General features: G+C 32.6%; 1 protein-coding gene across 1 annotated transcript in view; it reads right to left on the reverse strand.

Annotated features, from left to right (window-relative positions):
- The window catches only part of LOC127734867 (serine/threonine-protein kinase 32B-like), a 68,093-nt gene extending 48,203 nt beyond the window's left edge, over positions 1-19,890 (reverse strand). Inside the window, exons 1-2 of the mRNA XM_052244911.1 lie at positions 19,750-19,890; positions 16,583-16,708 (exon numbers count right to left, since the gene is read on the reverse strand). Coding sequence (XP_052100871.1) covers positions 16,583-16,634 — 52 coding nt within the window. The 5' untranslated portion in view covers positions 16,635-16,708; positions 19,750-19,890. The remainder of the gene's footprint in view (positions 1-16,582; positions 16,709-19,749) is intronic.
- Positions 19,891-20,633: the final 743 nt, after the last annotated feature.

The following is a 20,633-nucleotide window of genomic DNA, read 5'->3' on the forward strand; positions in this document are numbered from 1 at the left end:
TTCACCATTGAAAAGTTGTCATATGATTAAAGATCGCATGGAACAACATTTTGAAATATGTTCCATTGGTAAGGTTTTCTTTTGTACATAAATGACAAGACTTTTGTTCTAACTGTTGTTGTGGCAAAAGAAAGCATGCGGCTCAATAAAAAATCTGTCCAGTAGTAGAAAACAATATAAGGTTGTAATTAAAAGTGGTTTTTAGGGCTCCGTGAAACAGTACTTTCTGTTTTATATTCCAAGATATTAAACATAAGGATGAACTTTCCAGCTGAGCATTTAGAATGCTTGTAAAATGTAAAAGTCTTTCTGGAAAAAAAGAGCCATGAACATCAGAGGATAGACCTTCACTTTTTCCCTCAATGCTCTTTAAACTTCATACTTAATTTGGCCTTTTAACTTTTTTATTCAAGCTTCATTGATGATTGGACATAACACGCTTCTGGCATACAAAGTTATAAGCCTGGTAATTTTGATAGTTTTTTTTTTATATGAATGATATGAAAATATACTAAAATATCCCTATAATCTTTCTTTCCTGTCCTTCATGGAAACAAAAAAAAATCAATGTTAAAGGTAGATAAATCTCTTGGTAAGAACTTCTAGAATTTGTGATTAAATCATCAGACATGCATTAACATCATGTACAATCCTTTAAATTCAATTGTTCCAGAAGTTTAAAAGCTATTGAGAGCTGAGTATTTGACATTTAGATCAATTTCAAGTTTTTGAGAGATCTTATTTAATCATTGGAAATACTCATCTTAAGTGATGATATTAAACTTGGATGGATTTTTGTTTTAAGAAAATTGGCCTGTCAGAATCAAAGATTGTATCTGTGTGCAAATTTCAGTTAAAATTGGATAGGTGGTCTCAGAGGTGAATGATAAATTGTGATAAGTTAACAGATGATGGGTTATCCAAGTGATGGCAATAACTAACATTTAGGGCCAGGTGAGTTAAAAATTACAAAAACACATAATTAGGTCTTTTCATTTATCTGTTGTTTTGCAAGATGTCACTTAGATATTTGGTATATGATATCCAACAGTTCATACACTTCTTCAACTGACATCATTTGCCCAACCATTTGTCCTCGTACCAGTTATCTCCCCAAACACTTTTTTCTTGCAAGCACTAATTCTTTGCAACTGCAAAGGATACTGAATAAAATGCTCCGCTGGGGCGCAGCTTGATACGACCGCAGAGGTCGAACCCTGAACAGTTGGGGCAAGTATGGACACAACATTCAAGCTTGATACAGCACTGAATTTGGATTGTAATTAAATATTTGACACAGCATAGGTTTCTGACACAGAATGAAAGTGGTCTAAGAACTTAAAAAAAAATTAATTTACCTATTCAAACCATATCATTATTATTTGCTTTTATATATAAATCAGAAATAACCAATTCAAAATGGAAAATTTTAAAGAAAAAAAAGGGAAAAAAAAATCCCCCCCAAATTTTTTGAACCCCCTTATGATTCATCACCCCCAAACTCAATCCCAGCCTTCCCTTTGTGGCATGGTACCTTGCAGTACAATTTCAGAGAGATCCATACACTTGAACACAAGTTATTGTCTGGAAACTAGAAAAATGCTTGTTTTTTGGCCCCTTTTTGGCCCCAAATTCCTAAACGTTTAGGGCAATTACCCCCAAACTCAAACCCAGCTTTCCCTATGTGATATGGAACCTTGCAGTACAATTTCATAAAGATCCATACACTTACACACAAGTTATTGTCCTGAAACTAGAAAAATGTTTGTTTTCTGCCCTTTTATGGCCCCTTATTCCTAAAATTTTGAGGGAATTACCCCCAAAATCAATCCCAGCCTTCCCTTTGTGGTATGGTACCTTGCAGTACAATTTCTGAGAGATCCATATACTTGAACACAAGTTATTGTCTGGAAACTAGAAAAATGCTTATTTTTGGCCCCTGTTTGGCCCCTTATTCCTAAATTTTTGGGCAATTACCCCCAAACTCAATTCCAGCTTCCCTTTGTGATATAGTACCTTGTAGTACAATTTCATAAAGATCCATACTCTTACACACAATGTATTGTCATGAAATTAGAAAAATGCTTGTTTTTTGCCCCTTTTTGGCCCCTAATTTCTAAAATTTGGAGGCAATTACCCCCAAAATCAATCCAAGCATTCCCTTCGTGATATAGTACCTTTTGATACAATGTCAGAGAGATCCATATACTTACACACAAGTTATTGTCATGAAACTAGAAAAATGCTTGTTTTTTGCCCCTTTTTGGCCCCTAATTCCTAAAATTTGGAGGCAATTACCCCCAAAATCAATCCCAGCATTCCCTTTGGGATATGGAACCTAGTGGTACAATGTCAGAGAGATCCATACACTTACACACAAGTTATGTCTGGAAGTTACAAAAATGCTTATTTTTGGCCCCTTTTTGGCCCCTTATTCCTTAACTGTTGGTACCATAACCCCCAAAATCAATCCCCACCTTCCTTTTGTGGTATTGAACCTTGTGGTAAAATTTCATAGAGATCCATTCACTTAAACTAAAGTTAGAGTGCGAAAACTAATGTGTCTTTGGACGACGACGACGACGACGACGACAACGACAACGACGCCAACGTCATACCAATATACGACCACAAAAATTTTTTGGCGGTCGTATAAAAACTATTATTCAAATTGCTCAATATATTCTCAGGATGTTGAAAATAATTAGACCTAAGTGATCTGGAGACTCCATATTAGAGTTATTTCCCTTTATGTATATGACATAAGTGAAATGAAGTAGAGCCCTGTAAACCAAATGTGATAGAGACCTAGGGTATTTTTTAGGTCCTTAGTCCATAAAAAAAAATGAAAACAAGGGTCTAGGTCATGTTCTAATTTTTTACTTTTTCTGTTTATGATCGCTACTCCTCAGAAGCCATAATTATTCAAATATCCACAAAATGATTTTTACTCATTTTTAAGTTGGGACATGTCGTAACAGAAAAGAATTTGGTTGAAACTTGAGAGGTTACAGTGTCATTTTAATAGGAGATTCCCCGATGGAAAGTCTAAAATAAGATGTACAGTGATATTTCATTTACCATACATAGAAAAGACCAAAAAATCTTTACAAATGGGGTCTTTTAAATGATCTTGAAATTGAGTTTAAGGTGAAAGGTAAATTAGACGTTTTATATTTTCACCTTTGCTATAAATTCATATTGATAGATGATAAAGCTATGGGGTTTGCAACTTTGCATTAGGTTGGAAGACATATGAACTTGAAGGGTCAACTGGAATTGACCATTTGTAATCCAGTATAAGCTATTTTTTGCACTTATTTCATTTAAAAATACCTAGAACCATATTCCATTGGATCCAATGCGAAGTTACCATGGAGAACAATTGTTTTTTACCAATTTTGATTTAAATTTATAAGTGGGAAATATCAAACCCATGCAAGTACCAAATAAATAATAAATAAAATGAGATGTTGTTCATACTGGTTGTGGTGAATTATTCAATTGGTACTAAGTAAATTCATCATAGATAGCAGGACGCAGGTTTTGTCTACAAAAGACTCACCAGCTACGCTTGAATCAAAAAAAGCTAAAAAGGCAATTTTAAGTATGAAGTTGAAGAGAATTGAGGACCCAAAATTCTAAAAGGTTTTGCCAAATACAGCTAAGGATATCTATTCAATATATTACATGTCCTCTATATTATCACATTCAAAAACCATTTGAAATTTGACAAACATTTATGGTTTTTTTTTTCATGCAGTACAATGAGGGAGAAGATACCAACGACACCTTGCCCCCTCAATCTAAAATTGTAAGTTGAATAATAGCAGACGACACCTTGACAGTAAAGAAAGTGTAAAAGTGGCTTTAAATATGACATCATACCTGCATGCATTGTAACATGATGGATCTTAATTAAACTGATTGTTCTTAAAATTTCCTCAACCTTACCAATACCCACAAATATCAAATTATAATTAATACTGAAAGATGTCTTCAAGCAGAATAGGTGGAGCCACTCAAAAGGTAAAAGCATTAACTAAGGTTAAATGTGAACTCTGTAATTATAAAAAAGAACCTTATAAATATCAAAAGATTTAAATTAATACTCTTCAATTTATAAACCTTTGACAATACTGTATTGATGAATGTTATTTTCTTAATTCTGATGAAGTGTAATGATCTATCTCTGTATAATTTAATGCTTTTTCTCAACTGATGTTGACGATGATTGAGCCTATATATCGATTTACCGGAGAGAAAAAATTGACGGTCCCTAAGGGCAACAACATCTCTGCTCGATGTTTTACAGATGTCTTGAAAATGACAGGCAAAAGGAAATTGAAGAAAATCCTGCATAATTTTCCATTATTATATGACTATTTTATCTATTTCAAGTACAATGAGTTATTGTCTGCCACAGTAACAATAAATATATTGTATATTACTTCAAACTGATGGCATTATTCATAAGGTTTTAAGTTTTCTATAAGAAAAAGACTGTTAAGTAATATTGCAGTCTGCAGTGAAAATACGACAAGTGATATCAAAATTATTCAAATGATGCGGATTGTAAGGCCTTGCTTTACAAATTTCGGCTTATCTCTGAGAGTTTACCAAATAAGTAAAAAAAAAGAGTTGACACATTTCATTTCAAATTTGATACTTCAGTTTCTTTATTACCGGTACTCCTAAAGGCAAAGTTGACCTTGGATGAATTTGGCTATTATTTTAAAAAGACAAACTTTTATAGTTGTCTACAAGATAGTACATGTAGCATCTGCAAACACAAAAATGGTCTCTATATTTATTGTTTCAGTTGTCCAGGATCTGCTTACCCTTCCAGAGCACCTGAGATCACCCCCAGTTTTCAGGTTGCTCAGTCTTTAGTTTTCTATGTTGTGTTTTGTATAATGTTGATTGTCGTTTTATTGTTTTTCATTTTTTGCCATGGCATCGTTTGAATATCCCTTTGGTATCTTTTGCCTCTCTTCTTCAGTGATTTTTTTATAAAAATGGCTCAGTATACTTAGTATGGAGCCAAAATGTCTCTATGCTTTCCTATGTTGTGATGACAAACAGTTTCAAGTTCTTGATCAAGGTCATTGGATGGCTTATATATGAAAATGTTTCACATCAAATGTACATTTGCGCTTGTTAACAAATAATTTATTGGACATCTCCTTAGTCGTAGATAGTCTGAGTCATTTATATTTTATAGAGCATTCTCAGCATTGATTCTTTGAAACTGTTGCTGCAAATTGTAATGACCTCATTCTAACTAGATCCACCAACAGCTATCAATTTTCCCCACCTAATTGCTGGGTTTTTTTTTATTTTACTACTGGAATTTATTTACATTCAACATTGAAACATGTTTAAATGAATTATTTTTTAACGTTTGCTTGTTTATTACCTTCCTCATTTCCCATTTTGAGAGGAGTTGTGAAAAAGAACTACTTGGCTTATACATGTAATATGATGAATTATGTCCAGGCATCTTGTCATCACCATTTCAGTTTTGGGATAAAATCTTACGAGCCATAAAGAATATCTATACCTCATTTGGCTAGATGTTGCCATATGTGTGAGGAGGACCCCTACTGATTCTGGGTCAATAGATCAAAAGTCAAGGTCACAGCAGCTACTGCTATACTGATATTTGAAAAAAAATTTAGGTTTCTGGAATCTGGATGTTATCTTTCAAAGCATATGTCATACTTTTATCAAAGTTGTTTAATACTGCCTCAAGGGATGAGAAAGACCCCTTTTGATTTGGAGGTCAATAGACCAAAGGTCATGGACAAAGCAGCTATTGGCAGATAAACATGTTGGTTTGTACATTGTTATCTTTTAAATGAAATGACCATCATTAACCAAAGTTCGTTTGTTGATGAAGCATTGGCTGGAAAAGGTCCCTGTTAATTTAGTGACCAATAGGTAATATGTCAAGGTCACGACAGCTATCCATAGACTTAAATTTTGGCAAAAATCAGGATTCAAGATCATATGTCCATCCTTCACCTTTTCAACTTTGCTGGTTGAAAACAAGTGAATAAGACCTTCAAAGAAAGTCAGGTCAGGAAGTCAAAAGTCAAGGTTACAACATTATGTAATAGAATAAAATTTGAGAAAAATTTTTTGTTTTCCTTCATTTGAACTAAATTGTCAGATAACTTTACAGATATCATTGTACTGGAAATAAAACTGTTTCTTCTACTACAATATTTCCATATAAATCGCAACTTGTGCATGCACACATGGTGCTTCTGTAATTTTTTCTACCAGCAGGCAAACTTATCAATAATATTATTAGTCCTATAGTAGGAGGTATTAAAGTTAAATTTCAAGCAGACTTATTCAAAACAATCTTTTTTACTAGCACTTCAACTGTAAATTTGTATGTAAATGTAGATCAACTACAAAATTCTGATCTGTGCTAATGCACTGTTGTTACAGTATATCTAGTGGCCAATCATTTACCAATTTTTTTTAGAGTAAGAACAAATAAAACAATGAAGAAGGAAGTGTGATAAGAGCTATAATCTGACTCCTGAAATTATAAAGTAGAAAATATGTCAATTATATCGAGATTTCTTTAATTCGATTGATAAATGAATAAGATAATATAATTTGACAACTTCAGTACAGAAAAGTAATTTTTGATGTAGCCACTGTTATGTAATAAAAATGCCAACTTGACATCTATTGAATCTAAAATAGCAAACTTACCCATAGTTCTGGATGAAACTGAACAACCTTAACCAAAATGACATTTTCATTCACATCAGCATATTTGTATAAGACATCTTAAATTGTAGCAAACTATCTTTTTGGGTAATGACCAGGCTGTTGGTCATACCTAAGTGTTACTGATAAGATATCAAGAAGGGTATTTCACAATTTTTCACAAAAACAAGAAGTTTGAAGGGCTAATGCACACCCCTAGCCAGGGGGGTTCGAGGGGTTCATACGAACCCCCCTTTAAAACAAATAAGCACTGTTAAACTCGACGTTCTGTTTGAATTGTAACCATTAAAGTTGAGTATGATTGTATCGAACCCCCCCTTGGAAATTCCTGGCTACAGGCCTGTAATGTAAATATGTATGGTAAAATTTGAAAAATATAAAAACTGGTATCTGACCAGACTAATGTCTTAGGAACATCTGAGAGGTTTTCTTTGATAGATCTAAAATTACCTCTTCATTTTCAAATTTAAAGGGCAAAACAAAAAGTGGCCTAATCATGCTAACTCCTTTACACATTGATTTTGATCACTTTTACTTCAACTGGAAAATTGGGCATTTAAATATATTTGTCAGTATTCACCTCAAAAGCTAAAAAAACCTTTAAATAGACTTATTAAGAAGGGATATAGTTACAATACTGTTGTCAGGTCATTAAAGATTGCATATTTTGGCTTTAATATTGATTCACTTATAGGGTCTTTGCATCGGAATTAAACATATTTATTCTAAAACCAGTTGTTGGCATGACACGGGTTATGTTCTTCTCATATATCTTATGATGGTATGATACTAAACCCCTAACAGGAGGGATTGTGCCTGATAGTCATATGATGAAGACATAATCTTTCAATCAGTTTAATTGAGGTCTGGAGCTGGCATGTCAGTAACTGCTAGTAGTCTGTTGTTATTTATGTATTATTGTTATTTTGTTTATTTTCTTTTGTTTCCTATTCTGACATCGGACTCGGACTTCTCTTAAACTGAGTTTTACTGTGCGTACTGTTGTGCCTTTGTTTTTTCTACATTGGCTAGAGGTATAGGGGGAGGGTTGAGATCTCAAAAAAAATGTTTAACCCCGCCGCATTTTTGCGCCTGTCCCAAGCAAGTCAGGAGCCTCTGGCCTTTGTTAGTCTTGTATCATTTCTAATTTTAGTTTCTTGTGTATAATTTGGAGTTTAGTATGACATCCATTATCACTGAACTAGTATACATATTTGTTTAGGGGCCAGCTGAAGGACGCCTCCGGGTGGGGGAGTTTCTCGCTTCATTGAAGACCCATTGGTGGCCTTCGGCTGTTGTCTGCTCTATGGTCGGGTTGTTGTCTCTTTGACATATTCCCCATTTCCATTCTCAATTTTATTTGGTCTTTTTTCCATTACAGAAAGATGTCATTAAAGGTAATTGATTATCCTGCCTTCATCATGCTTTACCATAAAAAAGATTCAATTTCTGAAAGACCCCTGTCCTAAATTATTGAAATCTATTCTTTTGCATTAATATTTCATATATGCCTTCAACCTTCAGGGTATATATGTGCATTTCTTCTGTAATAAATCATATTTATCATAATATCTTGGTGTAAATAAGATACATCATGTCAGACTAGTATGGGTGTATCTAATACTTACAAATAGCCACCATATAACATATCGTTTAAAAAAATAATTGGTTTTGCAAGAATTCTTTTCTTTAAGGATGACAAGTATAAATGAGACTTCATCTACAACATCCAAGACATCTGACCAACATTGGTGGAAAAACTTAAGGATGTACTTAGGTGAAATTTAAAAAATCTAGAATTTGAAATTGATACTAGAGCCTCCTCATGCGGTTTTTGATAATGTGATTACTTGGCCGTTTTTATAGTGATTATTTGATTACCAGACCAAATATTTCATGATTATCTGATTATTTGATAATCTAGGACTGTATTTTTGATTATTTGATTATCTTGATTAAAAAAATAATTAATGATTATGTGATTATATTGGCAAAAAATTTGTGATTATGTGATTACTTGGACACCCCCATGAGGGGCCTCATACTATAAGCCAGAAGAGCATTAGTTAAGGAACAAAATAAGCTAAAATATTGATAGGTTATGGAGCTCCTTTTCAAGATATTTAATTATTTCAAAATGGCAGGAAAAGGCTGACTCAGACTTTTACCTTGTATTTGCATTGGTAGCACTTGGGTCTAAAATCGAAAGAAAACAAATCTAGAATCTGCTTAAATTTTGGTAAATGATCTTTTATGAGGTATTGAAGTCTTATATGAATAGAAAAATGGGTGTTTTGGGGCAAAACATTTTACCCTGTATAGTAGGAAAAAAAACAAGGAGTCCGAACATCTGACAAAAATTCCTAGACCTGACTTAAGTACATCCTTGAAGAAATAAAAACTAGATATCATTGAGATGGGAGCCATCTCTGTGGGCCCCACTGTGAATAATGTGTGGTAAAAAATTTGTATCTTTATCATTGGACATGGGGTTTTCAACTGAAACCAAAGTTTTTGACCTTGACCTTTGACCTAGGAAGTTGTACATAAATTATGACACACCCTCTGGTGTTGGTTTATATACATGTCAAGTATAAATTTTGAAATCATAACGGTTCTCAAGATATAGAGCGGACACGATCTTTACCATAGGACATAGGCTGTCAACTAAAACCAAGTTTTTGACCTTGACCTTTGACCTAGGAAGTTGTACATACATTATGACACACCCTTTGGTGTTGGTTAATATACATGTCAAGTGTAAACTTTGAAATCATAACCGTTCTCTAGATATAGAGCGGACACAATTTGTTACAGACGGACGGACGGACGGACAGACTGATCACTATAGGGCGTCCGCCATTCGGCGGGGCCCTAATAAACACTTCTTTTATACGCTGGAGAAATACCATGTCTTCAAAATAAGATTTCTATTCCTGAATCTAACCAAACATTATGGAATAGGTTTAAAGGATAAGGTGAAACACGTTTAATACAATAATTGGTATAAAAACACTCACCAATCTATCTGACCTTGAGAAAAACTTTTAATACAAGTAAATAACTATAATTATTGACCAATCTTACTAAACAACTATCATTATCACATCACAATCGTCCAGTTAAACTAACTATGGATTCATGGTGCTGCGTCTGCTGACACTAGCTTTACAAACAACATTTCATCAAATATCAAATAAGTGAAAACACTTCAACAAATCGAATGAATGCGAACTAAGCATCCATACTCCTCTGGGACAAAACTTGTATTGAACATCGTATTGAGATTGACTGTCGATGATAACCGAGAACAAATGGCGCTAAATGACCCCTCTATTAGCAAATAATACATAATTAAATATACGGCAGTGTGCTAATCATATGGCTAATATGAATTTATTGCTGTTTCTTGAACAATCATTATTATGAACATTGATCTTTGTTTATTCCCCTGGGTTCAAATCCCATTGATTTTCAAGTATGGATGCATATTGCTTCATATATCACAACACAAGCCCTTTGTATAAATGTATATATATATCTCGAAACTATGTGTGATTTAGACACAGCAAATAACTGACTCCTTCCCATAGACATACACTTTTGAGTGGATAAATCAACATGGTGTTGGGAAAATAGGAAATGGGGTGTAATTTACATCTTAGAAAAAATAAAAGAAAAATATCTATGAGGACTCGAATGCCCTCGCTCAAGCTTGCTTATAATATGTGAAAATACTTTTGAGACAGACAGAAGGAAGGATGGAAAGACAGACAGACAGAAGGACAGGAGGATGGAAGGACAGACACTCAGTCAAAGTTAACACTTAATGCCCCTTCGCGGTCATAAAAAGGCAAATGGAAGACAGGTAGCAAACTTTCAAACAAATGAGGAAGACAATTTCCTCAATTATCCCTCCTTAATTATCTGCTACTGAGTTTTCTGGAAAATAGTTCTTGCAGGCCAGTTTTTGACACTGATTAGTTACTTCTCCTTTCAAAACAAATAGCTGAGAGGTAAACATTTTCCTTTCATCATCTCATTTGACAGTTAAGTCTCTATTATTTTGAGTCTTTACTTCACTGGAAAAATCTTCTTATCACAGGTGCCTTTCTGGCAGGTACTCATCAATATAATGGCTGCAGGGCTGTCAAGTCTTCATGAAGCAAATGCTGAGATTCTGCATAAATTGTAAAGAGAAAATAAAAGAGAAAAAACAAAAGATCAAAGGAAAATGCAGCCAAATAAGCATGAAAATGCCTGAGTCTCATGCACATTGTGTGAGACTTGACAACACTGTGGCTAAGCCTGGACTATGTAGGATTTTGGAGTGAGTATCCATGTTGGCAACAGACATGTGTAAACCAACTTATTTTCACGAGTAATTTATCAAAATAACTTTCCACAGTAAAAAAATATTAAAATATAAATTTTTACAAAAAATCAAGCTTTGATCTTAAATGAATACTCCAAAAAAGTTAGAAAAAAGAAGACAGCTATATAGGGCTAAATGCTAAATAAAAACTTTAAAAATAAATAGGTTTACAGTATTTTGGATCCATAAATACCTAAGCAAATATACCTACATCACAGGATTTAGTTAAAAGGATTGTATTGATGAATCTAAGCAAATCACGTTGAAACTATCTTTAATGTTTTGTTTTGTTCAACATTGTTTAATTATCGATACATGCTTTTCAAACATACATGTAAAAATGATAATGTATATTGTATAAACAATTTTCAGAATTGATATGCTTCAAAACAAAAGTATCCATGCTAATGAAAGTTTCCTCTAAAGTAAAATGATACATAGATGATTTACAGAAAAGATTGTAACTTCAAATTATCAACAGGATAATTTATATGCAGACTACAAATTAGCTTCACATATCAAGTGTGATATGATATTTCTCCACTCAAAACAGTTAAATTTTATTATTTAACTGTTGAGAGTGGAGAAATATGTATTGCACAAGATTTGATGGTAAAATTTGTTTCATTAAAGATTTTTAAACGATATGCATGCAGACAAATTTAATCCTTCTTTTCCATTGATCTTTCTATGTTACATCATCAGGCATTCATGGTCACCTATTTTCATGATGCCATAATAGGAAATTAAGAGGAAAACAAGAAAATTTGACGTCATAATTGAATTTTGACCAATGAAGAACTGAGATCAAACGAATCGCAAATTGATTAAATAAAAATAATCATCAGGTCAGGAAAAGGATAAATCTGCTAAGAATTAGAGAAAAAAGACCCAGCAACTGTTGCACTAATTTCAGGTAATATTTCTAGAAGCAAATGTCTGGAAACTGAAAAGTAACCTTCAATTGCAATTTAACTTTTCTCTGGTAAAATTAATTGATGACTTAGCTTTTTTAATTTGATTATTATCAAAAAAGAGCTTTATAGTTAAATGTATTTCCAAAGCAGAGATGACCTTTATCAGCTGATTTCAGAGTTTTCCTTAGAAAATACTTGAAATTTCTAATGAAAATTACCAACCAGCAAATTTAATAGGCATCAGATCACCTAAAATAGAGGACATTGCACAGATAAGAAAAAACAATCATAGAAGACTTTAAGTCTTTAGATTTGTGCAAAGATACTAAATATTTCAGTTCAACAAATATTCTTCTTCATTCTCAATGTTTTTATACAATATATAAACCCAAGATTAAAATTTTAAAATCTTAAGTTGTCAGATCTATTGATCAAATTTCACAAATGTGCCATTCACATAAAAAAATCACATTCCAAGGAAGACATGTGTCGGCAGCAGCCATCTCTAAATAAAATAAGCAGAAATAGCCCAGTTTAATTTTTGGTATAGGAAATTCAAGAAATAGTAAAAGAAGAATGTGTTTGAGGACAAAAATGCCCCCGCTCAAGCTTTGCAACAAAAATGGGACAGATGGATGGATGGAAAGACAGAAAGAAGGAAGGATGGAAAGATGGACAGTCAAGGGTAACACTAAACGCCCCTGTCGCCTACTGCGGGGGCATAAAAAACACAACTGCAATACTGCATGTCCTAGAGAAGCTTCTTTGCAAGTTTATCTAAACTCAGTAACTCGAAACATAACTGAATCATCAACCAGCTCGTGTCAATTTGAAAAAAAGTTGCACCACAATATGTGTTTGATCACATTTGCCATTCATTTTCATGGGAATCAATTTTTGTGGAATAGGAAAATTAAATAATTGTGAATACATGATTTTGTGGATTTGCCAAAGGCTTTATTTTTATACTTTGTTTAAGATTTCTAATCATCGCCGTTTTTCAAATCTACAAAATTTATTATTCCACTGTATGTAAATATTGATAGCAAAATCAACATTTGATTGGTTGAGACAATCCCATATGACATTGAACAAAACTTCATATTCCCCTCTGAGTATCATATTCCCCTTTGAAATGTCAGGAATACCTTGTACGATGTTACGCACGGTTAATGTACATAATGTTTTGAAAGTTTTTTAAAGATAGTGATAGTATAGTCATTATTTTGTTCAAAACTATTTCTGATGTAAAACAAAATAGAGATAAACTTGAACTTGTCATAGAATAATAATGAATCTACAGTAAAGTTGATGATAGGGACGATTTTGACCTTTTGTGAGGTGTGAGCTCTTTACCTTTATAAAGACTTTAAAGAAACCCTAAACAGAAAAGAATTGTTTTTTCTTTTGTATATATATTTGTTATCTCCTAGCATTTCACAAGAAGATTTACCGTCCAATAAGCATTCATCCCACATGTTTTAATTTCATTTTCAAATTGCAACTGCTTCAGCATGGATACAATGCATTTACTAAAATCAAAGAAATTTACATGATTTCTAAATATTTACATAATCTTGAAGTAATAAATTGCTTCTTAAATCAACAAAGACTAATAAAAGGCTCCAGGTCAAAGAAATATTAATTTTCTGTCTCTCATAATCAATTTCCCTTCAATAACGAAATGTCAGTTTCTGACCTTTTAATAACCTGGAGAGGAAAAATCAACAAACAAAACATATAATCATGATTTACTTAAATTGATGCAAACAATCATATTCCAATCATGTGTAAACATTGTTCAACTTTATTCTGCAGCAAATACCTGCCAATAATTTTAGGATTTATTTTTCCATTAATTTATCATCCAAATTTAATTGCATAAAATTCCCATGTGTGCAATGCATGTCTCTTTAAAATTTCATATTGGACACATGCATCTGTTATTTTAGATTGAAATGCCAGAACAGGATACATGAGAATAACGAATTTTGTCTGGATTATACATGTACTTCACGGCAAACGGTATTTTTCGCATTAAACATATATGGAAATGAAATGTATAACCTAACAATAAAACATATCATTAATTCTGAATTACTCAATCTTGTCAAGTTTGTTCTTAATACAATTAAGAAAGACAAATTACTCACTGGTTTAATGCATCTAACTTTTTTTGTTTTAATCAAATAACAATATTGCTTGTTTGGTAAGAAAAAATTCAATAAGAACAAATGTGTCTGTTGTCGGCTAATTATCTCTTTTTCTTAACAATTTCTGTTTTTAATTCATCGTCTCATGGTAAAGTGCTTATCAAAAGTACAACAAGTTGACAGTTAAGTCCTTGACTTCGTTAATTCAAAGACTTTAAAATCAGCAGCATATTGGAGTATGAACAAAGACTGGTCAGCTCGAAATATGCAAAATATGTGTAAAACATTTTTATCATGATGAAGAAATAATCTTTCAATCAGTTTAATTGAGGTCTGGAGCTGGCATGTCAGTTAACTGCTAGTAGTCCTTTGTTAATTTATGTTGATCATTGTCATTTTGCTTAGTTTTTTCTGTTATCTATTCTAACATCGGACTCGGACTTCTTTTAGACTGTGTTTTACTGTGCATATTGCTGTGTGTTTGTTTATTCCACATTGGCTAATATATAGGGGAGGGTTAAGATCTCACAAAACATCCTCTATTTAATTAACCCCGACATTTTTGCGTCTGTCCTAAGGCTGGTCTTGTTAGTCTTGTATATTTTGTTTTTTTTAAATTTTGGTTCATTTATATGTTTCGAAATTCAGTGTGATGTCCATTTTCACTGAACTAGTATAAATTATTGTTTAGAGGCAAGCTGAAGCCTGCCTCCGGATGGGGATTTTCTTGCTGTGTTGGAGACCCATTGGTGGCCTTGGGCTGTTTTCTGTTCTTTGGTCGGGTTGTTGTCTCTTTGACACACTCCCCATTTCCATTCTCAATTTTATGTTATATTTTCCACTTGATATTAAACATCTATCAAAAAACCTATTTATTTTTAATTCCAAAATAACTTTGTATCATTTTTTTACTTAAAACTGCATACTAGTCTAGTCTGAGACAAGTGTTCAATGTTAGAGCAACCATTAAGTTGTTGACTTCATTCAAATTGCCTTAAACAGACCAATAGATTATTTCCTTTCAATTGAGTCGCATTTGTCTAATAGTATTGAACATGTTTAAAAGCTTGCCATATGGTATAGTCAATGTTACAGCTTAAATGATGGAATCAAAGAATGGTACCTACAACATGTCATAAAAAGGACTGCTTGCACCACACCTTTAGTAGCAACTCACAGAATATATATAGTATTCATATTTAGTTAATCAAAAATAGTACATGTATATATTGCTAAAAACAATGAAAAATACATTTAATTTTCTAAAGATTTAGAAGGGCATTTTTTGTCAATTTGAGGTGCATAAGGCTAGCAGTAATGACTTAACTGGTGGACCATTCCGTCTATCTCTGACATACAGGACCATTTTCTCAATCATTTTTCACAATTATAAACATTTTTTTTTCAGTTTTATACATGTAATTTATTACTTTCTAAATAAATTACAGTAAGCTCAGTGTGATCTGAATAAGCAAGAAACATTTGTCATATTTGAAATAATATTGCAGAATATTTCTACCATATATGGAGGATAAAGAAACTTCTATTCCACACATCACTTGTAGCCATATTCCTTTTTTCCTCATTTATGATATCATCAATGTTTTACTGGAAATGAGTAACATGACTGGTGCCATTAGTGGAGCAGTCAATGTTTTACTGGAAATGAGTAACATGACTGGTGCCATTAGTGGAGCAGTCAATGTTCATCCTTCATGAGCACCTGAGTTCAACTGAGTTCATTCTCTGTTTTTGGTGGGGTGAGTGATGCTCATTTTTTGTTTTCTGTGCAGTGTTGTATGGATTGTTGTTCTATTTTTATTTGCCATGATATTGTATTTCTTCTACTTATAACTATGGCTTTTTATTGCCCCTTGGTAAATATCTATTTTTCCTTTTTTGGTACAGCAGTTTTTGACATTTAATTCTATTATCGTTTTTTTTTTTAAAATGTCCCAAAATTATCTTCCAGCACTCATACTATGAATTTTTTACTAATATATGTAGTATCAAAATCGGTCAATTTGTCCCAAAAGAAGAAGCAATTCTAGATCTAGCAAATTCAAAGAACAGAAGATAACATTCTTAATTATGAATAGAGGGAATAAGCCCAAATGTTTGCTCAAAATTGCTTATCAAAAATTTTAACTGTTATTCTTCTAGGACACTACATATGGAACCTGTTCACCAACATTTTAATAATAGTTAAAAATTTAATTTTACACTTTCTGTAACATGTAGATTTTTCAGAGTTAACATGTAGACGTACATGTAGTAACATGTAGATATTTCAGAGTTAACGTGTAGATGTACATGTAGTAACATGTAGATATTTCAGAGTTTTAAAAACTTAATCATTCAATATTTACAATTAAGATGCCTACCTTCACCAGCCAGATCAAAAGATTCCCGTCTGGACGATTGAGCACCTCCCATCTTTTATATTGAAATGATGTCTACATGAGGATGTGTTTCTTTAAGAGGATCTCTTGATTTTCTTTTCTCAAAACCTGAAATGTAAAACATTAATCAATTAATGAGAAAAGCAGCTTTTGATTTTATTACTCAATAAAGGTAACTATTGCACTTACCTTTCCTCCTTTTTGAAGTAGTAAAGGAACCAATATATACATATAGTAAAGGTACCAATATATACATGTAGATATTCCAAACATTTCAGTGGTGTAGCACCAGTGTAGCATTGTAAGCATGTGCTTACAAATAATTTTATAAAACAGTTTTTTTTTAAATAAGAATTTTACTATAATTGTTCAGCTTCTGAGGGCTGCCGCCCACCAGACCGCCTGCTTACAATTTACTTATTTTGAAATAAGACCTAGTAGCAGAATAAAGAATTCTTCCACAGTAATGTGTTTTTGAGCTCAAGCAGTAATGTACCGTTTATTCAAGACATTTTTTCGCATTTGTCTCCTCCACTGTTAAAAATGTGGTATGAACTAATTTAAAATAATTTAATAATGAAAGCTTTTACATAAGATAGGTCAGTGCTTTTCTTTGGTTCTTTTATCAATATCCCATTTCTCAATGACAATTACACTGATTTGTCTTCAAGCTATCTCATTTAAAGCATTGTGTTATCATCTATTCTTTTGAAGCACTTCTAGAAAGATAGTTCTTAGAACTTACAGAGAGCTTATCATCTGACAATAAATCAGTAGGAAGTGGCATCTCTGTTACCGTCAAATTACACATACATGTTTGTGTTACTATAATTATATGTTCAAATTTTTTTGAATTCAATCGGATTTAATAAAACAGAAACTTCAAACTCATATCCACTAATTAATTCCATAGGATGGATATACTGAAACATGAACAGACAGATGGATGCAAACCACAGGCACGTCTCTGAAAAAAAAATTGCCTATATACTTTGATAAAACATAAAAGGTAACAAATTTTTAGAGACAAGTGCCTGTGATGTAAACCAGTAATACCCCACCTCTTTTTGGAGTAGGGATATTACAAATATCCTGGAATATTTCATTTAAAGGACCCTTAAGGAAGCTGTATCACTTGAGCAAAAATAATGTTTACTTAGTTCTAGGGGTAAATCAAATGAAATATACCAAATGCAATTAACTTATTTAACATTTATATAACTTTGGGTGTGAGTATGTGAGACACAATAGGGAATGTCTTTTTTGTGTCAACGAGACACAGCGCAATAACACAAAAACATAGCTAGATGTCAAAATATGGTCTTCTATTATAGACAAATGTCCATATAAGTATCCTTTCTACAATCAACAGGGTTATGCCCAAGATGAGTTCCTGAGTCAAGTAGACTTGATGGAGTCATAAAAATCAGGTTGACTCAACTTTTACTACACAGGTGGGCCAATGGCCTACGGGCATAAAACTTTACTCAGTGCTCGGACACAAAATTTTTGCTTGAACACAAAATCTAGTAATTTGATTGGTTGAATTCTGAGTCTAAGTACATAATAAAACTGAGAATGGAAACGGGGAATGTGTCAAAGAGACAACAACTCAATCAAAGAGCAGAAAACAGCTCAAGGCCACCAATGGGTCAACACAGCAAGAAAATCCCATACACGGAGGCTGGCTTTAGCTGGCCCCTAAGCAAAAATGTATACTGGTTCATAGAAAATGGACGTCACACTAAACTCCGAAACATATAAATGAACCAAAATTGAAAAAAACATACAAGACTAACAAAGGCCAGAGGTTCCTGACTTGGGACAGGCGCAAAAATCAGGCGGGGTTAAACTTGTTTTGTGAGATCTCAACCCTCCCCCAACACCTCTAGCCAATGTAGAGTCATCCCGATTGTCAAGTGAGTTCAGTCATCACCATTCGTTATGCTAAATTGTAAATAAATATCTTTGAATTCTTCTGTATTACAAGAAGGTTTCAATCAATAAGAAATCCTTCATCGTCTTTCATCTGACATGTATAAAATGACTTCAAGAATCTGTAAATTAAGTGTAGAAATTCAGAATTTAAGGTTTTACAGCAAATATCGTGCAGTTGAGATGTAAGCTTATGAGATGTCAAAGCTTATAATAAAGGTTGTTAATTTAAATAATTTGTAAATTTTATATTGTCCTCTTTAAATTCTGAACAAATACACCAGATGTATCTCAGGTTGCAAATATCTTATCTAAAATATCCATTTTATTTCATCAATTAGTGGTTGACTGATAATTGTTTAATTTCATACCTTAAATATTGCTGTTTGTGCACTAATTAAATAAAAAAAAAATTTTCAATCGATACTCTTCATACTGAAAAAACTTTTTCTTTGTCAATGTTTAGCTACATTTTTTAGTATTTTTCCCTTAAATCATTTATTATAGCTACCTTATATATTTTCTATACTGAAGTGAACTATTGTCTATTTTAAAAGATTGAATTTAGACAACCCTAATTTTGTTGATATATATGTCATGCGTTTTTAGTGTCACTTCAATTCCTGTCTGTACATAACAAATTTGAAATAAAGTTAAATAAAAATTCCACAGAAATCACAAATCCTTAAATCAAAAACATTACATGTATATATTTTTATGGCAAATCACAAAGGACAAGCATCATGCTAGTGTCATTGTACAAGGTCGATCCCCACAGCTTGACATCTACTAAAATTTCATTCTAGTTCCAATACCAGACTCTGAGCTCAGTGACAATAATAGCAATTATCATAGATCATAGGCAGATCCAGGGGGTGCCTGGCCCCCCCTTTAGTGGGAAAAATTTGGTGGATTATATAGGGAATCACTGAAGAATGACTGAAGCCCCCCCCCCCCCCCCCCCCCCCATACAATAAAAATGACTAATAACAGGTTATGCTCTATTCATAATTCAATATTCTACGGGTTGACACTTTCATTTTATCCAAGGATTTGTATAGTAAGAACCTTCTTACTTTACAAATCCTTGGTTTATCTTATTGACAATATTGTGCCATTATCATTATTGACAACGAATTGAAAACATACCTTAATTAAGCAATATTTGCAATAATACACAAATTAATGAATTAATTTTGAATAGCAAGACTTACCTTAATATATATGCATGCTTCTGGTTGCACATATAATGCGTGTCAATTAATAGCAAAGCCAAATATCAAGTTTTATCACATCACCTTTCAACACACAGCTTCAGAATCTGTAACCTACTGATTGATTTTATGCTCCATTGATCATAAACTCGATGAAGCACGAAATTTAGTCACATGACCGTTTGCCGTTAATTATCTAACATGTTAACAAATCGTTCTCCAATGATAAAGGAACACCTCCATATAGGGTACAAAATATTTTGTTTTATACTCAGAAGTATTACAATATATCAATATTGATCTTTTATGCAGTTATTAATATTAAATTTCTGGGTATAGTCTTTTATGTATGAGGGTCTGGATGGGGTTAACAAAAAGCAAAGAAAATAATAGGCAAAACAAATAAAGAATAGCGAATGATGGGGTGCTAAAATATAAAGAATAGAGAAAAATGGTCAATAAAGAACAGAGAATAGTATAAAAAGTTAAAGAATAAAGAAATGGAGGATCCCTCACCCTATCCAGACCCTCACCCTATCCAGATCACTATGCATCCAAGGCAAAACTTTCACCATTATAATGTTTGGAATGAATTAATATGAATGAATGAATACTTTATTCTGATAAAACAAATGATACAGAGAACAAAATTTAATACATAATAAAAATATACAAATTTGTAGTGCATGTCATGACTACATATATAATAAACACTAAAAAGTTCTAATGAGTAGATTGTTTGAAGCAGAGACATATATACACATATATATGTCTCTGTTTGAAGTACTGAAATAGTTGTTCAAACTTATAAATGTTAATATTTTCATGACAAAAAGGGGGAAGCAATTTTTTTCTAGTATTATTAAAGCAGTAGACTTGCTACA

Source organism: Mytilus californianus, unplaced genomic scaffold (genome assembly GCF_021869535.1).
Source record: "Mytilus californianus isolate M0D057914Y unplaced genomic scaffold, xbMytCali1.0.p SCAF_3, whole genome shotgun sequence".
Classification (NCBI taxonomy): Eukaryota; Metazoa; Mollusca; class Bivalvia; order Mytilida; family Mytilidae; genus Mytilus; species Mytilus californianus.